General features: G+C 41.1%; 2 protein-coding genes across 2 annotated transcripts in view; both read right to left on the bottom strand.

Moving 5' to 3' along the window:
- The window catches only part of pcca (propionyl-CoA carboxylase subunit alpha), a 34,575-nt gene extending 18,136 nt beyond the window's left edge, over positions 1-16,439 (bottom strand). Inside the window, exons 1-11 of the mRNA XM_042081191.1 lie at positions 16,345-16,439; positions 15,355-15,432; positions 10,738-10,785; positions 10,356-10,424; positions 8,863-8,976; positions 8,380-8,433; positions 5,086-5,217; positions 1,743-1,779; positions 1,527-1,605; positions 330-432; positions 86-180 (exon numbers count right to left, since the gene is read on the bottom strand). Coding sequence (XP_041937125.1) covers positions 86-180; positions 330-432; positions 1,527-1,605; positions 1,743-1,779; positions 5,086-5,217; positions 8,380-8,433; positions 8,863-8,976; positions 10,356-10,424; positions 10,738-10,785; positions 15,355-15,432; positions 16,345-16,398 — 863 coding nt within the window. The 5' untranslated portion in view covers positions 16,399-16,439. The remainder of the gene's footprint in view (positions 1-85; positions 181-329; positions 433-1,526; positions 1,606-1,742; positions 1,780-5,085; positions 5,218-8,379; positions 8,434-8,862; positions 8,977-10,355; positions 10,425-10,737; positions 10,786-15,354; positions 15,433-16,344) is intronic.
- Positions 16,440-17,461: 1,022 nt separating this feature from the next.
- Positions 17,462-19,660, bottom strand: LOC121698793 (zinc finger protein ZIC 2-like). The gene is made up of 3 exons (XM_042081196.1): positions 18,500-19,660; positions 18,104-18,267; positions 17,462-17,979 (listed from the first exon to the last, which is right to left on the bottom strand). The coding sequence occupies exons 1-3, from the start codon at positions 19,407-19,409 to the stop codon at positions 17,809-17,811; spliced, it is 1,245 nt and encodes a 414-aa protein (XP_041937130.1). The 5' UTR covers positions 19,410-19,660; the 3' UTR covers positions 17,462-17,808.
- Between the last annotated feature and the right edge of the window lie 726 nt (positions 19,661-20,386).

Here is a 20,386-nt window from a genome sequence, read left to right as displayed (position 1 = left end):
ATGAGAGGGGGAGCAGGAGGAAGGGTATATGAGAGGGGGAGAGCAGGAGAATGCGAGAGGCTAAACAGAGCGGAGGTGTTCAGACCTGGGCGCCTCCTCCACCACCTTCTGGTTCCTCCTCTGGATGGAGCACTCCCTCTCATTCAGCCATAGTGCATTGCCCTGCTTATCCGCTAGAACCTGCCAATCAGCAGCCAAACAAAGACACATTAAATCATTACAACCAGTCAATCCTGACATATACAGTATGTACAGTGGCCAAAAGCTTTGCACAGAGTGGACATTCCCACTGGCTGTGTGGTGACACTAGTGGGAGTCTGGCATCTCACCTGGATCTCAATATGTCTTGGGTTATCAATAAACTTCTCAATGAGGAGACGGTCGTCCCCAAAGCTCGACGCAGCCTCCTGTGAGGAAAACCGAAAGCCTTCCCTGTGGGAGAGGAGATAAGATAGTGAGACAGAATGAAGACAAACAGGGTCAAAAACAGGACACGTATAAACAAAACTTAACATTCAACTGAACTGAGAAACATGACTAACAGTTTCAATGTCATTTTCATGACATTTCAATGTCTGGTGAAAATGTAAAGATCATCAATCATGAGGTCTCCAATTCCTCTTGAAATTCAGCTTATAATAGATAATCAGATTAACAACAAACACTGTAACCCTGACCTTTATCTCCAGACACTTTGAAGTGGCATGCATGTCAGATGAGAGCTCAAAGCCCAATCACACACACACAAAACTACAGTGCCATCACCGTTTGGCTAGGAGTGAGTATGAAGGCAAACCCCCTCCTTGGCAATTTCTCTTTCTGAATCTTCCCCTGGGCTCATTAGCCTTTGTGTGATAAATCCAATTAGTTGATAAACAAAAAGAGCATCTTGGCTGAGGAGATAAGGCTGATTATCAGCCTGCACTTTACCCACAATCCTCTCTGATCACAGGGTATCTGAGAAAGATACAGAGGAGAGGCAAGAACTCAGAAGAGAGGATAGAGTCAAGACCAAACGGGGCTTGTTAAGGTGATTGCTGAGGACACACGGGTTTGAAACACAAGCTGTGGTCTAAGCGGAGACTCTGTACTGGACAGATTACACTAAATCCCTTGTCCACACGTCTCAAGTACTGTACTCTTCTTTAGACAACCTCTTTGGCTTTCTTCCCTCACTTCTCTCAACATCTTCATCCCCACCCCCTTTCCATGATCCTGTTTTGGCTCCACATTTCCATATGATTCTTCCCACCCCCTGCCCCTCTGTGATGCTGCAGAGTAAACACTTCCCACAGGGCTGGTCCTTCCATCAGACAGGACCACCCCAGATTAAACTCAGGGCAAATATTCACCCCCAATGCCCACCCAGTAGTGACCAGACCCACATCACCATATGGCATTTCAATTGCTTTCTAGTGCATGAAACTGATATAAATCTGATGGTGACTCTCAACTGTATGAACATATGCTGTAGAATATGTTTATTGACCAGGTACCCCCACACTGTCTCTATTTCACTGCCTCACCTAGTCTCATCATCATTCCAGGAGATCCTCATGCCTTTGCCTCCTCCTCCTGCTGAGGCTTTGATCATTACAGGATACCCTATGACAGAGAGAGGCCAAGTTAAAACACACACACACACACACAATCAAGGCCTAAACGAGGACACACAGAACTCCCTTATTTTACTGCTGGTAGATATGGAGGTATATCATAAGTGCAGCCAAAACAGCTCCTACCGATTTGATTAGCGATCTTCACAGCCTCCTCAGCATCCTACAGTGAGAACAGACAAGAGAAAGCAAACATGTCATCAACATCAGTGCCCTTCAAAAAACAGACAACGGACACTGAAGTCTTAGCCATACGATATATAGCAATGATACTGCTAATGGTTCTGCCAGGTGGCCAACAGGGGGCAGAGTTTGTACTGGTAGTCTGAGTTAAAATGGTCATTACTATGGACCAACAAATGACCATGGAGTGTTGCATTATTCACACACAAAATTGATCATTTCAAGACATAGGGTATTGATGGTGTAAGAAAACCAAGATCATACGGTTGTGCTCATAAGTTTAAAAACCCTGGTAGAATTCTGCATGACTATTATTTTATTCAGGGGTGGTGGTCCGGTGAAACCATTTATTACACAATTGAGTGTGTCCTTTTTAAATAACAATGAAATCACCTAAGTGGTCCTAATAGAAAGTTTACATAATGAAATTTGATGGCATATTGAATGCAGCATGTTATCAGAAAGTATTTGCACTCATCAGGCTGAAAGCTTGTGACACACTAGGACTTCCCAACATGACGATGACCAAAGCACAAGGCCAGGTTTACCCTTCAGTGGCTACAGCAGAAAAAAAGAGAAGGTTCTGGAGTGGCCATCACAGTCTCCGGATCTCAATATCATTGAGACACAAAATCTCAAACCTGCAGTCAATGCAAAATAATTAACAAACCAATAATTAACAGGACCTAGAGGCTTTTCATCAAGAATGGGCATCTATTTCTTCTGAGAAGGTACTCATCCACAAATATCACAAAAGGCGGCAAGCCATCATTGATACTAAAGGGGTCAATACATAGTATTAAGGGAATGTAAACTTTTGAATGGGGATCATCTCATTATTTTTCTATATTGCTATGTTTTCTTTAATAATTGCACTATTCTGTACACCTTAAGGTTTCATTTGAATCCCATTTGGACTTTTGGCTGATCATTCCTGTTTTCTTAAAAAAAAAAAAAGGTATACATTTTAAAAATTCTGCTAGGATATGTAAACATATGAGCACAACTGTATACAGTGCTTTAGCAGTTGAAATGACACACTCCTTAATAGTTCTGTCATTAAAAATACATGAACATTTGAAGGTGTCAATCGCCACAACAAAAACATCTCTCCCCGTATTCACACATCAGTGGTGAGTTTGCTTTTGCAGCTGTGGGGTGTCAGGGCCGCCCCTCGCGAGTGTGAGAGATAACACCGCAGGGACGGGCTGAGATAGCGCTGGATGACGGGGTGTCACCTAAGCAAAAGTTCACGACTCCTAACGTGTGTGAAGAGCATCGGTGTATGTGGTCATCATGTCATACCGTGCCACTCAGAAACCGAGCCACTCAGAAAACATCACCCGCACCAGAGAGGGCTTATTTCATTGGTTAATTTGATCGGTATAAAAAAGCATGACAAATGGTACCAGCCATGTCGGACCTTACAGTTCTAGAGTGCTTCTCTCCATTATCTCCATCCTCTGCTCCAGTGATAACTAGGACCTCAATGGCACAAGAAGCCTTCCAATGGAAACATCCACCATGGAGAATGCAGATGCATTAACATATATATTCTACCCACTGACAACTGAAATGTCTAGATCACGTGCCAAATCTTAATTGTTCAGGGCTTACAAAAAATATGGCTAACACTTGTTGACAGACGCTCTTGGGGAGGTTCTTTCCAGACCTGTCTTGCATGTGTGTGTGACTTCAGTGATAACATCAGTGGCCTGAGATGGCTGGGGTCTCTAACAGTGTCCCCGCCAATGGCCACATGTGACCGCCTCCAGCATGGGAGAGCAGCAGGATATCAATGAACACCTCTGAGGAATTTCTCTACAATGACTGATTAGGACCATTAAAATCCCAGTGTTGAGATAATGACTGGACCAGCAATGGCTGCCAGCACACAAGTACTAAATCTCTCTTCAACAAACATTTCTCTTCAACAAATGCAAGACCTTAAGACTGACGAGAAGTGAAATATGTGGCACTCCAATGGATGCAAGGGAAACAACACACTCACTCTAGAGTAATTTCCTTAACAAATTCATACGTAATTAAATTAATGTGCTTCCAGCTGAACCTTTAAGGTTAAAAGGGTCACATTTACAACTAAGCAACAAAAAAAATTGAAGGCATATTGCTTTGATACTAATAAAAACCATAGCTGAAAGTTGACAAGTCCATCACCATGGTGACACTAAAAATTTACTCCATCACTCAAACACAGAAACACACACACAACAGGGCTGTGGTTTGCTTTTGCAGCCCTGGGGTCTGTTTCACACCAGCGTGTGAGGTGTGAGATAACATCAGCAGGGCCCAAGATGAGGATGGCGATGGCGGCCTTCCCCCCAATCTACTCCCCTCCCCAATAACTGGCCCTCTCAGATGCAAACGCAGCCCAACGGCCAGCCCTTTCAGAGTCTCCCTTTGTGCCACCTTCATTTTTACGAGGCCCATCAGCGCAGGAAGTGTTAAAACGGCCAAACGTGGGACAATTAAAGTCCACTGCAGCAGCAGGCGGAGAGGGCAGGGGGGAGAGGTGCTGACGCTGCGGCCCTGCAGCGCTTCTATCAGCTTGCTTTGGTTAAGACACAAGATCAGCACCAGCGTGTGGAAACAACTCACTTACACTCTGGCTCTTTTTTCCCCTCACTCTCGCCCTCTCTCTTGCTCTCTGCTTTGATGCCTTGTACGCTAAATTCCTGAAATTAGGTTGTTTGGAATCATTGCAACATTGCAAGGCTGTTTGGAATCACGTTCATAACAGCATAACTGTTTAGGTGTGAGCAAGAATAGCATAAAATGGAAGCGCCACTTGGAGAGACAAAGACGAAAACAGACTGAAAGACAAAGACAACTTAACACAGTACAAGGGCATACACAGGCCCTTGTACCATCCAGTTGGTAAATAAGGTGAATGTTGAAACTTCATAGATTACCAATAAGAGATCTTCTATCTTTCCTGACTTGGCAATGCTTTTGCAGTTTATTCCTTACTGCGGAGTTAAAGCACTATTAGTATTATCACCATTTCATTACTTATTCTCTGCTCACTGCCTCTGACCAACACATTTGGATTTCTTTGCTGATCACATGTGCATCTTCATGGTTCACTGATGATGTTAATAGTCTATGCTATCTAAACAATTCTATCCATCTTGTGGTGTTGAAATTACCACCAAAAGAGGATAAGAGAAGCAAAAACCCAATAAAGGGAATCAAATGCACTTCTTATAGATTATGTAATACATTGGATGTATGACATGCTTCTCCATATTAATTCTTTGGTCACCTTGACAACTCCATCAAATCCAGGGATGGTGTTGACTTTGGCTGCCTTGGCAATGAGCTTGCTCTCGATTTTGTCACCCATGGCCTGAATGGCGTGCGTGTCAGGTCCAATGAAGGTCACCCCCTCAGCTGCCTGCAGAGAAAGAACAGACCATGAGACATATCCACAAGCACACCCACCTCAGTCATTCACATATATTCATGGATAACTTTGCAATATATGGTTTTTTCCAACATTAATAGCTTGGTTACTGTTATATTATGCACTAGGTATTTCATCTTCATGAACAAACTATTTGAAATCATAAAATTGCCTTTCATTAATCAGAAATGACACAAAAAGCTTTACATCTATATAAGATTTCACGCCGATTGCAAATCAAACGAGCTGGGTTATGTATGGGGATTCCCTCCTATTGGAGTGAGTGGGCATGGGGCTAATTCTCCCATGAGATGACCAGGGCCATTACCCCCTGTGGGTATTCACACCAGGGTACATAGATGGACACCCTCGGGCACAGCCTGCAGATACGCAGAGCCTCATTGACACCATCAGAAAGGACGGGAAAGAGTGATCCCTCTCTTTCTGTCCATCTCTTTGTAGGGCCCAAGCATCAGGTAGGACTTACTTCCTGGGCCCGAGGCCTTGCGCATTACTAGAGTGGGCCCCTTAATTACTATTGAAATTCAGCTGCAGGATTCCTCAGAAAGTTCCATTACAGTGAATGGAAACTCCAAATAATAGTACACAAAGCATCATGGATGTAGTGGATAATTAGGAGGAAACAGTAACCATGTTCAATAAATTGATATTCCTCTCCTTGTTATGTGATTAAAACCTGGCCTGGGCTATTCTAAACATACCTTTCTCTATAGAAGAGGAATACTAGAAGCACTTTATGTGTAGATGGACATGTCTTTTTTTAATGACAAAATATTTTATGATCAACTTAAACACCTTAAAAGATGTGTGTTCAAACTACTGTCCAAACCAGAGAGTGTGAGCAAGTTAGTGTGTTCATGTCACTAGGTCAGATACACATTCCTGGGGTGACGCTCCATAAGGAGCTGTGAAATTTCTCAAATTAAATCCAATACAATTGTGTGAGTCTTTTCAGCCACACACCCACACTACTCTGATGTGTCTGTGTCTGAGTGTGTGTGAGTGTGTGCGTGTGAGTGGCCCAAAAAGGCAAGTTAGCCCAGACCGTTGTGTGGACGTGTCAATAGCTTGTGTGGCAAGCACATTTGTGTGGGTGAGTGTTTATGTCCTTGTCTGTGTGTGTGTGTGTGTGTGTGTGTCCAAATAATTACAACATTTTACAATAGAATGGCTGTAAGGAAGCACTATCCATACACTCCTCCTACACACACACACACACAAACACACACACACAAAACCATCTCCTCCAATTCAATTCCCATTCATCCTCCAGCTCTTTTAAGATGTTAAAAAGGCCATTGGGGGCTTAAGCCTCACAGATCTCTTTCTGAGGACCCTTCAACGAGCCCCTGAGCCATGCGGCTCGTTTGCGCTGCATAAAACTGTACTAACTGTCGAGGGGGGGGGGCAATTCACCTCTCATTCAAGTCACGGAGGAGGGGGCAGAGGGCTCCCCATTCAGCTGCTAATGTAATGACATCTTCATTCACACACACACACACACACACACACACACACACACACACAGAAGGCAGAGGACGCCCCCTCAGCTGCCCAAGTACGTGTTTGGTGACGGGGGATGGCGTGGATGTAAGAATGCAAGATAGAGTCGTAAAATATAGAAAATAAAAAATGAGATATGGTTGTATAAGTCATCAAGTAGCTAATTAGCAAAAGCTATTATCTACCGTAATTTCCCAACTATTAGCCACGGCTTAGACGCATTGATTTTGCTCAATTTCTTCAGCTATGAAGTTAATACACGGGAGCAGTTAATATGGTATTAATATGCTTTTGTTTTTTTAACTTGCCTAAAACACTGTCCTGCAGTTTCTACACAATGCGGCTAATACACTAAATGACTGTACACCAAATGCTGTGCCTCACACAAGAGATTTGGACTCAATATTTATGCTGACGACAGTGACACAGGTGTCACAGAGGTACTTACAACTCTGACAAAAAGCAGATTAATATTTAAAGCTGGACACAACTGGTACCTAATGGCTAACTTTCTTGAACCTAGTGGGTGCCCTCTTGAGCTCTAAACTTAAAGCCTAACAGTGTTTCATTATGAAGTTCTACATGGTCCATTTTGTTGACAACCCTGTAACTAGGTTGCCACAGTTGTCATGGCAAGCTCATCAGACTGATTTATGTTAGTTCCTCCTGCACAGACATAAAAAAAAATTCCACCACACACGGCCGGCGATGCGACAGTCAAACACGAAGGCAGAATTGTATTAATCACTTTACTACACACACTACTGGCGATCTACTACATGATCACCCATCGGTTCAGTGGAGACACACTGACGAGACAGCTGGTTTCTATTATGAAGTATCAAAATGGGCCTGAAAATAGAAAGGGCCTGATAAGAGCGGTGCGATGGCGACGCTTGCCCTGCGCTCCACTGGCTGAGTGTGTTCACTTCAACAGGCTCTATTCCATGCTGCCGCTCGCCTGCCAGAAATCACCGCTGCATCGCCGGCCGTTTGTGTAGGCCTTTACCCACAGGTAAACAATAGGTTCCCTCTGCTGTAAAGACAACTCCAAGCATCATTACAAGGGAATTGTCTATAGGTCACCTGTAGTGTGTGTTAGTACCTATGTGATGACTACTAAATGGCCTGTGATTTGGTGTGTAGGGCAGGGGACCAGGAAGACCACGGAGCACAAGAAAATATCTGGTCTTTAGATGTCTGAATGACAACAGCCTGTTTCATTGAAAAACATTGCTTAGTCACAGCAGATCACCATGGTCAAAAAAGCTGGACTTGGCTACTATATAATTTTATGGGAAAATCTGAGACAAGCTATGCCAGATGGACGTCCTGATATTTGCATGACTGGACGAGAACCACCGCTGTCCTTGCAAGACTGGATCTCATGTCCATGTGCTTGATCATACTGAAATGGAGAATATAGACATGACGACTTTCCACACTGCCTGCATCATGCTGCTCACAAACTGGTGTATTATGAACACAAGGAACACAAACACTGTTGTGTTTTTGCCCAATCATCCAGCATAGCTGTGTGCTTCTGATGTTGCAGCGTAATCCGTTTCAGTCTCAGACGTTAAAGTTCTCCTGAGCTGTTTGTGTATATCATTTAGAGCTGGAACTTACCAGCCTCCTGGCAAACTCTTTATTTTCAGACAGAAATCCATATCCTGGGTGAACCTTTAAAGAAAACAAACACAACACATAAACCCCTTGAATACATACACTATAGAAGCTCAAAACTCTCCCTCATCTATTAGTCATCAGCCCTCCTCCATCCTTCACCTTCTCCTTCACACACAGGGCTGAGGACAAGCTAAATGCAGGCATTCCAGGTACACATTCCTCCTTCATCTTTCCTCCCTTATGTCTATGTACATCTTGCTCTAGATACATTATCGATGTCATGGTATAGAATAGGAGGTAAGTGAGCATAATTTGATAGTAATACTATCACACACCACAGGAACACTGAATTATAGGTTTAACAGAACCAAAAAGCCTATCACAACAGATTAGATTTTCATGTGGCCAACTCTTCAAATGTCTCCTTGGACCTGAGACACAAATGACTTCAAAACTGTGTCCCTCTGTCTCTCTGTGACTCACGGCCTGTGCTCCGGTCTGCCTGACAGCATCCATGATGGCGTCCATGTTGAGGTAACTTTGGTTGGTGGGGGCGGGACCAACACACACTGCCTCGTCAGCCATCTTTACGTGCACCTGGAGGAGTTTGGATGAGACAAACAATCAATCTATCAGATTTGGAAAATCATTACCTGACTTCATGTTCTTCAAACAAGAGCGCATGTCATTATAATTACACATACAAAACTTTCCTCACTGTTTTTCTCTGCCTCACAGACAGACTCTCACACTCACTCATACACAGACGTGTTGACAGACCAATCAATTAAGGATGAGGCAGCACAGTGCTGAGGTGTTAAGGTCACCAACTGGATCAACATGAGGTGAATGAGTGTGTGTCTAGGCATAGGAGGCATTTAAGGATAATCAATGTTTTCTTACACTAGCCCTCCATCTCACATATGTGTCAAGAGACTGAGGTTTTTGTTAACACACTTTAAATAATGTCAACACACTCCTAATGAACACCCAAACTCATATAATCATCAAGATCTACTATTGAATTTTAAATAATATTTAGCTGAAATGGAAGAATCTGCCAATATGCAGCAACAGAGAGTCTGACAAAAAAGACCTAAAACCATTGTGTTGGTAGGCATTACCAAGCTGGAGCTTGCAGCCCTATACTGCAACCAAGAGAGACATTCCAAAAATGGAAAGACACAGACACATTGTCTACCAATGTAGCCAAGCGTCTTTAGGAGAGCTTTTAAAATAATAATGAGGCTCCACTGTCAAGAGCACTGCTCCAGATCTTCACACCATTTGTCACACGAGACCAATAAACCCAGTCATCTGTCACATTGTCACAGCAGACGGACAACCTTCCCACTAAACTTTGGAAAGCCAGGGGAGGATCAACTCCATCTGCAATGACCTGTCATTAAGACACTCTAAAGCACATATTGTTCATGTAACATATTTACAGTTATAAATCTGTCATCTGTAATGTATACAGTATTACTGTCTGACTGTACTGTCTGATGTATGACTCACGGTATGATAGTAACATCAATCAACTACAATGAACCGATTGAGGTTTATTCAGGTATGAATTAAAAGGAAGTTTTAAATATATATGTAAACATGACTTCAAAAGATGAATAGCATTAACAGAAGCTTTGAGGGTAAGAAAAGAATTAGGAGAATTAAGTGATTGGTGTGGGGGTTGGCAAGAAGGCCATTTCAGCAGACCACCCCCACAAACCTCCTCTCCTCCTCCTACCTACCTCCCCCATCTTTCCATGCCTAAGCTGGCCAGGGCCCAGCACAGCAGGGCTACCTAACTAACCCCCTCTGGACCACAACCCCCCTGCAGAGAGAGGGAATGAGGGGAAAGGGGATGGATGGATGGGGGATAACGGCACAGAGAAAAAAGAAGTACAAAGAAAAAGCAGGAATGAAAACTCCATTAAAAAGGTGAGGAAGGCTTAAGCGAGGCAGAAGGGGCTCACCGCACTGGAGTCCACGTCGCTGTGCACCGCCACTGTCTTAATGCCCATTAGTTTGCAGGTCTTCATCACCTAAGCAGAACACACAGGCCTTCATTATGCGATCATCAACACTGATAAATCATCATGCCCTCATCAACACTGATAAAATACCACATGATAATGTAGTCAAACAATATCATAGATCATTTCAAACAGTAGCGGTCACTTGTGGAACAGCTATTTATATTTTTCTTTAAATAGACATTATAATATTTCATTAGTCCAAAAAAAGATGCAGCATACATTACATTAACTCATTGAGTGGGTATTTTGTCCTATTTAGTTTCACCTACGTGCACACATTCTCCTTGAAGTGAAGACATGGTCCCATACACACACTTACCCTGCAGGCAATCTCCCCTCTGTTTGCAATGAGGATCTTATCAAAGGTCTGAGCAAAAGGAAATGGAAAAGGAGAGTTAGAATTCTGTTTTGTCAACAGGTAAGGGGCTTTTGCTTTTCAGGGATGTGTTCTGTGTGCTTGTATTGGTGAGCATACACAGAACGCTTTCACTGACTCACAGGCCTTGATAGCATCTTTATATGCAAGCAGGAAAACACTTGTCTATCTAAAACTTAAGCAACTTAATTTTCATATCACGTTTCTAGGGTCTGCGGCTTCCCTCAGATAATCTCAGAGGAACAACAGCCTGTATGAAGTGTATAAATAAAAACTTTGAACTGGTTCATGGAACAAAAATGAAAACCAGGAACAATAGATTGCTAGGTACAAAAACAAAACCAGAAACTTACGGTTACAGAAACAGGTTAATATTGTTATTTTTCTTTTGTTATTTTATAATTACAATGATTAAAATATTTTTCTTCTGGTTTGTGCATGTCTGGATGGTGGACTTTCTGGCTGCAGACATTGAACTGAATTCATGTTTGAGTCTATCATGTAACTACAGCTAATGTTGAAAATCGCTAGCTAGCTCCATGCTCTATTATGCTATTGTAGGCTGTTAAATGTTTGTTGTTCATTGACAATTAAAATAACCAATGTCTTTATTCATGTATACAGAAAAAGCCTAAATGTATAAAAGAATGAGTTTAAATAAGGACAGATTGGATACTCCATGTGACATTTGCAAAGTAATGAAGTAAAACATCTAGGCCTATTAGGCTAGACATGTTTATGGCATCCGAATACGGTCATGTCACATAGCCCTACATGGAATGTTATTGACCATTTTTTTTTTTTATTTGGTTCTAACCGGTTCGGGAACAGTAATGTGGAAAGCAAAACGTTAAAATACTGATTCTGCTCGGAACAAACCGTATGAAAATCTGGTTTGAAGCCCTAAAAAATACATCATAATACATAATACTGAAACCCAAACCAGTAGCCTAGTAGTGATCAGAGGTGGGCCTACAAGACATCTCACTGAATATAAAGTGCCTTTGAATAGATGGCAATCTGTACTCTGACGGTACATAATCTCTTCCTTAAAATTCACTCAACAGAAAATAGTGCAATGACAAACAACGGAAGACTGTGTTTAAAGTCTAAAATTATGAAAGCTCAGGGAATGGAGCCAAAACCTCAGGTGACGCTTTTGGAAATCTTCACTTGATCCCTGCCGTTAGTGTCAAGAACATTACATCGGCCATAGGGGGATCACTGGCACTACAGCACAACACATCAGCATAGTGTTTATCAGAGGCAATCATACCTGAAGAAGGGGTTTAAAGGTACAGTCAGGGATTTCACAGGAATTTGTGTTTGTTTACATTTATTAGCAGATGCTTTTCTGCAAGAACACGTACATTCTATTTTCTCATCCCTACCTTAAGAGAACAGGGTTTTTTTTACAGTGTACTCTGATTGATGTTGATGTAGCCGGAATGGGCAGCTAGCGGTCATGAGGAGCTGATTGCTGAATATGACAAAAAAATGTTATGGGCTTGAAAATGCATAAAATCCCTGACTGCACCTTTAAGTGGACCACCCCTCCTTGACAGCCCACTACTGTAGATGGGTCAGTGACAGATAAGGGTTGGTAAGATGAGAAAATTAAAAATATCTTTAAACTTTTTTAAAACAAAACATGCCTGAGGTTTGCTAAAGTGTACTTTGTATTTCTGTTGTATTCATATTATTTAATATGACATGTATGCTATTTTTTAACAAAAGATAGAACTAACAGCCTGTTAAATTGTCAAATGGTGTAACCACAAAAATGACAAATATCTAATATTTCACACCTCCTAGAGTTCATGCAATTGCTCTCATGAAATTATTAGTTTATTTTGTAATATCCTATGAGAATATGTTTTATTATATTTATTTCTAAATTTAAATTATATGGGTTTTTCATTGTACTGAGCAAGACCATATGCTGTAAACATCTTGTTTTCTGTCTATTCTTTGACCATTTGAGTAAAAATGGTTTAAACAACCATTATTACAGTAGAGTATTAAATCATTATCCATATTATTTTTTTTGTACATTATTAGTATTTTAGACAAAATACTGGTCACACCAATTGACATAAATCAGTTACACCAATTGACCATAAAACGTTTATAGCAATAGGACAAGAAATTGACACAGAAAATAGGCATCAAGGTAAACTGAATGGGATATTTTGATATGTATTTATGTCATTCATCATATTCCATATCAAATATCATTTCATAACATCAATGAAGAAACTTGTGTTCTATTTGAACCCATTATTTTCAAAGAGAGTGAGATAAAGGGCCCTATTTTCGCGATGCAAAACCTGGCGCAAAGCGTATTATTATTCTGACGCAAAGTTTTTTCCTATCTTACACTTCACTTTTATTAAATAATGCGCCCAGAGGTGTGGCAATTACCGACATAAGGTGTGGTCTGGCACATGATCTAAAAATCGCTATCTTATACCGTCTAAAAAGCATTATGCCACTGACCAAGAAAAGCCTGGTCTATAGCGAAAGCCGCATATGAAACACGTCACCGTCACGAGATGTAAGCAGCAATTCCTCTGCAGAATAAATGTCCTTAGGTTATTTATTCAGTCATTCGAACATTATAGGGGGAAGTTTTGCTTTTTTCAGGCTATGTTTTGCTGGTAACCCATTGTCAGTCAATATTGAAAGTAATTAACTGTGTATAACTGTTTTGTCGTTGACTATGACACCACAGTGAAGTTAGTTTCACTTTGCCTATATTTTCAATTAATAGACAAGTGCAGATGTGTGTAGCCTATACTCTACTCGGTTTTAGTAAAGAATTTCTTAGTGGAATACCTGTTCCATACGGTCTTGCGTACAAGCAGATTCCTTCAAATACACCGCTGACTATCAAAATACTGATGCGCTGTTTGAAGTTGCCCTGCATGCTGTTAAAGGGAATGACAGATGTCCTCCTCATTGGTTTAAAGGATGTTAAGCCCAAAACACACCCATGACTGATTAAGAAACAGAAGAGCCACCTTTTTGCGCCAGGCACCTGACGTTTGATCACAAAACCACCCCGAATGTGGACTGGACAAACCCCTAAATGTATTTACGCTATTTGCTAGTGACCATGCATTTTATATTGCTAAATTAGGGCCCAAAGTGTGTGTGAGTGAGTGAAAGAGTGGGTATGATAATTTCTTAATAACCAACCAACAGCAGGATCTGCGTTCACATGCACTCTGTGGAGAGACCAGTATTTCTTGCTTGTAAGTGGCATCCATTGGGGGACAAGAGGCACATTTTATATATAATAAATGTATTTATATTATTTATTTATAATTTGAACATACTGTTTACATACATCATAATAACATATTAAAAAAGAATTATGGAAGTTTAAATTTAAAATGAAAAGCTTTGACATTTCAAAAATCGCTTAAATTGCAATCTAATTAAATCCTTTTAAAGCTATTGTTCATGCTAAACAGTTAGTCACTATTTAAATTATAAAAATAATATAATTAGCACCTAAAATTACATACTCTTGGCCCTGAATCTGATCAAACTGGTCTCAAACAGAAAAGAGTCAAATGGTGTAACCGGTTACACCATTTGACATTTTTATTTAAAAGCAAAATTTGCAGGCATTATTATGGACAGCTATGTACACACTTCACCTTTATGTGAATATTCAAACACAGTTTTTACATTAAATTGAATATTGTATGATTATTTTGATTTATCAACATTTGTAATGTCATACCATGTGACATGTAACCTAAGCTTGCCTGGCCATGGCCTAAAAACACTATTATGTTACTTTTATGTTGCTAACCTTGACTCATAGCAGTTGGGGTCTTGAAGGGTCCTTCTCTATGACATAATTTCCTGTCACATGATTCTCTGACATAATACATACAAAATTGCTCCTTAAATGGTGGTTACACCACTTGACATTTTAAGTGGTTGATGTGACAGACACGATTCCCCATACTAATTCAAACATTCAGAACAATGGGGTTTCATTACTTGTATTAAATATAGAAAAGTTCTTGTGCAAGATCATGCCAGATTATTTTAGAAGGGATTTTGGAGAGAATTTCACATTTTTTTCAGCAAGTGTAATTATTTGGTTCATGTTTTTGTGGTTACACCGTGTTGACAATTTTACCCAAATTCAGTGAATACTTGAATTCAGTGAATAGATTAGGGTTTGATGAAAATGATATTTGAAAATAATTTGTCAAATTATTTTCAAATTTTAACAATTTTAAATGTATGTAACCCATATGTACACAAAAAATGAGCGTCACGTCACTGACCCAGATATTCCTCTACAAACTGTGGGCTACTATATACTGTATTTCAAGGACATATGAGAAAGGGAAATAAACACTCTGAAGAAGTAGCCAGAGAGGTGCCAAGTAGCCAGAGAGGTGATTCAGTGGTATGGGACCACACACTGCATATTTGGAAGTCAAGTTGAGACAGCATGGCAGCTTCTGAGAGAAAAGTTTGTAGGTACAGCAGATTATATATAACTCATAAACAGAATCACTGTGACCTTACCTTCTCATTGTGGTCAAAGGCAGTGGAGTACTGAACCCGACTGAGAAGGACACAGCAGCGCGAATGGAAGGATGCATGCTAAAACCACAACAGAAATCTCAGTGGAAACTTGCAAATGTGATGGTGGCAATACAATCATATCCATTTACTAATAATGAAGTGTAGATGGAAATGAAGTGAACTGAGGTGAACTGTGAACCTTACCTATACACTTCACTATAATAATAGTAATAATATCTTAATACAAACATTACGTTTTTCACTGCGGCCATGTAATCTATTAGAATGTCTGTCTTTAAAGCAGTGTGTTGTGGGAGCGATATTTTCTCACCCATTTCTATCATAGAGCTCATTTATCTACTTCTGTGTTTGAATTAGAGTATACATGGCTTTGTAACTATCTGTTATCATATAACATTGTTGTCAGTTGTGAGACCGTACGTCGAGCAAAAACACACCACCAAATGACTCAAAATGTTAGGATTGAGCGTGCACAAATTGATACAGACTGTAACTGATGGATGTCTAGCAAAAAAACACAAACTAATGTTAGCAAGAAAAGTTATAGCTAGCATTATAGATTCAGTGTTATGCGTTGTAACGTTGCTGCTACGTCTCGACAACCGATTGTACGTTGACATTGACAACAACTTCTCATATACTGGAGAGAAGACAATATGGTATGTTATACTAAATGGTCAGAGAACAGTATCACAAACGTTGTACAAGGCGACACACGCCCTTTAACACATCACCAAAGGACACTTAACCAGTTAGTCCTTCTCGACTGCGCTGTTTAGCTAGCATAATTTGGCCAGCTATCGAAGCTATCAGTTATGAATAGGCTACCCGTACTGCAACGATACAACTCTTCCAAAATAACACCTAAACTCACAAGGAAGGTGCCGTACTGAGGTGTTCTTAAAGTTAAAGTTTTATGCCAGCTTTGACAGTCAAAACATATTCTCCCTGTCATGATACACTGCTCACCTTAACAGCGTGCAACACTCTTTGCAGAGCTGGAGTGACTCTGTAGGCCGCCATGACAGTCGGAGAGTAAGGGTACGCGCTTGCGTATTACGTTTTGTGCAGAAAAGGGGGAGTATGCTCGGTCCTCCAATCATATCTCTGTGCGTCGGCTGAGAGCAGGCAAATGCACATTTGAAGGATAGGTAGCCTAATCATTACGCAAATAGATACTGTCTGAGATCCAGTATTATAAACTGTAAAATAAAAATACAAATAGGAACACAACATTCATTGTTCACTAATGTAGACCTAGTTTTATTTGTTTGTTTGTTTATTTGTTTGTTTGCTTGTTTGAACTAGGCTATAATGTAGCTTGCAGCTATATGGTATGGGTCGTCACTTACCTATCCAATATAACCCCATCTTACCCTAAAAGTGCATAGTCTGAGTTTTCCATTTCAGTTCTAGGCTTGCAGGTTGATGTAGCCTAGCCTACTTTTTAGCTTTTTTAAACATGATTTCTTAAAAGGCTTATCTCATGCTAGCAATATGAGATTGATGAGTAAAGTAGCCAAGGTTTACAGGCGTTCACCATTATTTTTTTTGTTTGTTGTGGGTTCAATTCCTTATATAAATGCCCATGGGGGGGGGGGGGGGGGGGTATATTCTATAAATTGCATATGGCTATTTTCATTACAGTAAGATCCTTTGGGTGTTTGCAATCTATTAGTTTTCTTTCTTGACATTTTGGTTTGGACATTTTAAGGCAAAGAAAAAATCTGTACCTTCTGAACGCCCCATGCTGCCAGTTTAGGAGCAATTCACCAGTTGTCTAAAATTAGGCCTATTCATTAGCCTTCAGGTAACTATAATGATGCCTGCCTTTTTCCTTCACCTTTTAATAGTTTAAAGTCACGTAGGTATTCTCCATTAAATAGAAAGAAAGAAACAGTGTAATTTAAACTTCTTATAAAGTGCAACAGTTCATTGCAACACAGTTTGCAAAGTGGCCTAGCCCATTGGGCTATCTTATTAATTATCATCAAGACATAAAGCTGGAAAGAAAAAACAACATAAAGATTCATTTTATAAATATGTTTAATCTGTATCATATTAAATTACAAAACAAATAGGGGCATGATTTATTCTTACAGTTCTGCAGTATCATGGCATTATAGCTGCAGGCCATTACCATTAGCATTCAAAAATATACATTCATGAGATAAAACTCTTTAACTTTGGTCTGGTCACACAATCAAATATGCATGACAACAGTTATGAACAGACTTGAGACAGAGACACAGAGATATCCACCTAAGATCCACTGTACAGCAAAGCTGATGACTCAGAAAAGTCTCAGTGTTAAAGACAAGCCACTAACAGAGGCATCCATCTTATATTTGGTCCATAACCAGCCTACATTTCTCTGTATAAAAAAAGAGAAATTGGGTCCATCTCAGTGTTGCCAATGTGAAAAGAACAGGCTCAGAGTGGGACGTACCACTCGCTAAAGTTGCTTTGACCACTGAGGATAACAGAATCAGGCGACATGTTGCCATGAGAGGATGGGGACACCAAACTTGAGGGTGTGGATGAGTCGTAACCGGAGCTCTCGGTTGGGGATGCATCTGGTGCTGAGGACGAGGACTCATGGACCTGAGGATGAGATTAAATCGTTGAGCATAGTCAGAAATCAGAGCTTCATACATCCACCGTGTTATAGTACAGAGGCGCATTTCCCTCGCGTAGGTTATTTTTTAAATATCAACCACATATTCACCTTCATGTGTTTCCTGAGGGAGCTGGGGTGAGTGTATGATTTGTCGCACAGTTTGCACAGATATGGCTTGTCAGATGTGTGAACGTGCATGTGCTTCTTGCGGTCACTGCTGTTGGCAAAGCGGCGATCACAACCGTCAAATTCACACATGAACGGCTTCTCTCCTGGAATTGCAAAGGGGATCATTAGAACTCATACTAGTTATACTCTAATTTGTCATGCATTTTTTTCCAGCAAGGTGGCTCAGATGGGCAAAATAATATGTTATAGATTAGGCCTAATAACCATTTAGCCACTCTTATGACAGAAAACCGGAAACATTCAGCCATGTCATACTTATATAGAAATACAAGACACAAAAAGAATGAACTAGCCTACACAAATAGAAAAAAGTACCTGTATGTGTGCGTTTGTGGATCTTCAGGTTTTCTGATCGTGCAAACACTTTGCCACAGCCCGGGAATGGACAAGGGAAAGGCTTCTCCCCCGTGTGCACGCGAATGTGGTTCACCAATTTGTATTTGGCTTTGAATGGCTTGCTCTCCCGTGGACAGTCATCCCAGTAACACACGTGGTTACACTGCTCTGGGCCGCCAACGTGTTCTACGCTGACGTGCGTAACCAGCTCGTGCATGGTGCTGAACGTTTGGCAACAACCTTTCTTGCGGTCTGCGTGTTTGTCCGGGTCGATCCATTTGCAGACGAGCTCTTGTTTAATGCCCTGACGCATGTAACGGAAAAACGCGCCCGGGTGATGGTGCGGCGCCATGTTCATGCTTATGTTCAGTCCCATTGACCCGTACTGGTTGTAGTGATCGGCCCGGGGATTGGACACCTGGTGGTACTGGTCAGCCCTGCTGAACACTTCCCCCAACCCAAGTCGACCGTTCAGCATGTTTGGAGAGCTGTGGTGCGCTCCGTGTTGGTCGTGTATCCCTGGGAATAGTAGATGTCCCTGATTCTCTGCGTGAGAGTGATGGATCGAGTTCGCCGTTGGGTTGAAGATGGGGTGCTGCTGACCGCTGTTCTGGCTGGTATCTCCAAACCCTCGGCTTCGCAGGATGAAATCCCTGGAACTGAACGACGAATTGGCGTAAGATGCTGCGTGAGCGAGCGCAGCAGCGGAGTATCCTGGCGCCTGGGAGGCGAATGCCGCACTCTGGCTCGGCGAAAGATCGTGGCTCAGCTTGAACGCACCCATGTGTGCAGACTCCATGAAGCTTAAGTCTCTTTCTTGGCTTTCGTGATGCCTGGCGAATGTACCAACACCTAAACTAGATAGTTGGTGGCCTGCATCCAGTAACATCACTGCGAATACTCTACGATCCCACGGCGCGTAAAAGGGACTTCAGTTGCGCACAGCAGAAACACTATACGATGTCGAAAACGGCCTAAAGCAAAGCTTTTGGAATTCAAAACAGACTCCTTGAAAACATATTCGAAACTTTGTCTGTAAAAAACTTAGAGTTGCTCCATACCTTGGGAAAAACTTAGTTTTGTATGAATAAATGTTGAGTCTTTGGATTCCAATGAATTTCACCGGTGATAGTCCACTAACCTCAGTTGTTCAACTCAAAGTAACAATCAATGGGGTCTCCATCTACGTTTATGTATGGGTGCTTCACACCCCCTTTACAACCGCTGTCCCACGATTTACACACGGCAATTTCATTGGCTACAGCATCTCACCAATTCACCCTATTGGTCCAGTCACACGAGCGCTTCTAATGGCTTTTGAATGTCCTGTGCAGGCCACTCAAGGGATAGATTTTACAGGGAGGGAATATTGTCTTTAACTATGAACTCTTGTTGTATTTCAAGCAAACCAAAACGCGCATTTTTCTGTTTGTCTAAATTCGTTAATTGGCGAGCTGGCAATCAGTCTGACTGCCCTTTTCTGGTTCACAAAATATTATTGTTGTTTTATCAAGATTCATTTAATTAAAACGTAGCCACCGACCATTTTGCATATCTGCAATATATGTATTGGACACAAGCAGACAACTTACACAATTTAAAGTAGATGCCGTTTCTACGAAAATATAACAACTTCTTGTCAGTGCTCAATTTTGAATAAAGTAGGCCTACTAGTAGTACTAGCTATGCGTCATAGGCCCATTTTACAAATGAATATAAAATGGCAAAGCGGCAACGAAAAAAACATTGATAAAAACTTTTCCTTTCCCTTCACATATGGATCGAAATACGTTGTTCTACCTAACTAGGAGGTCCAAGGCCTAACCACGGGCACACAAACATAACTTTGGCATACTTTTCTACTTG

Source organism: Alosa sapidissima, chromosome 23 (genome assembly GCF_018492685.1).
Source record: "Alosa sapidissima isolate fAloSap1 chromosome 23, fAloSap1.pri, whole genome shotgun sequence".
Taxonomy (NCBI): Eukaryota; Metazoa; Chordata; class Actinopteri; order Clupeiformes; family Clupeidae; genus Alosa; species Alosa sapidissima.
This window is presented reverse-complemented; position numbering and strand designations above follow the sequence as displayed.

Bases quoted from the DNA above. Each gene is read 5' to 3' on its own strand.
- LOC121698793 (XM_042081196.1), bottom strand. From the start codon at position 19,409: ATGTTACTGGATGCAGGCCACCAACTATCTAGTTTAGGTGTTGGTACA. The intron at 18,268-18,499 runs GTACTTTTTTCT...TTGCAATTCCAG, and splicing joins CCACAAACGCACACATACAG to GAGAGAAGCCGTTCATGTGT. The intron at 17,980-18,103 runs GTGAATATGTGG...TCTCATCCTCAG, and splicing joins CCCTCAGGAAACACATGAAG to GTCCATGAGTCCTCGTCCTC.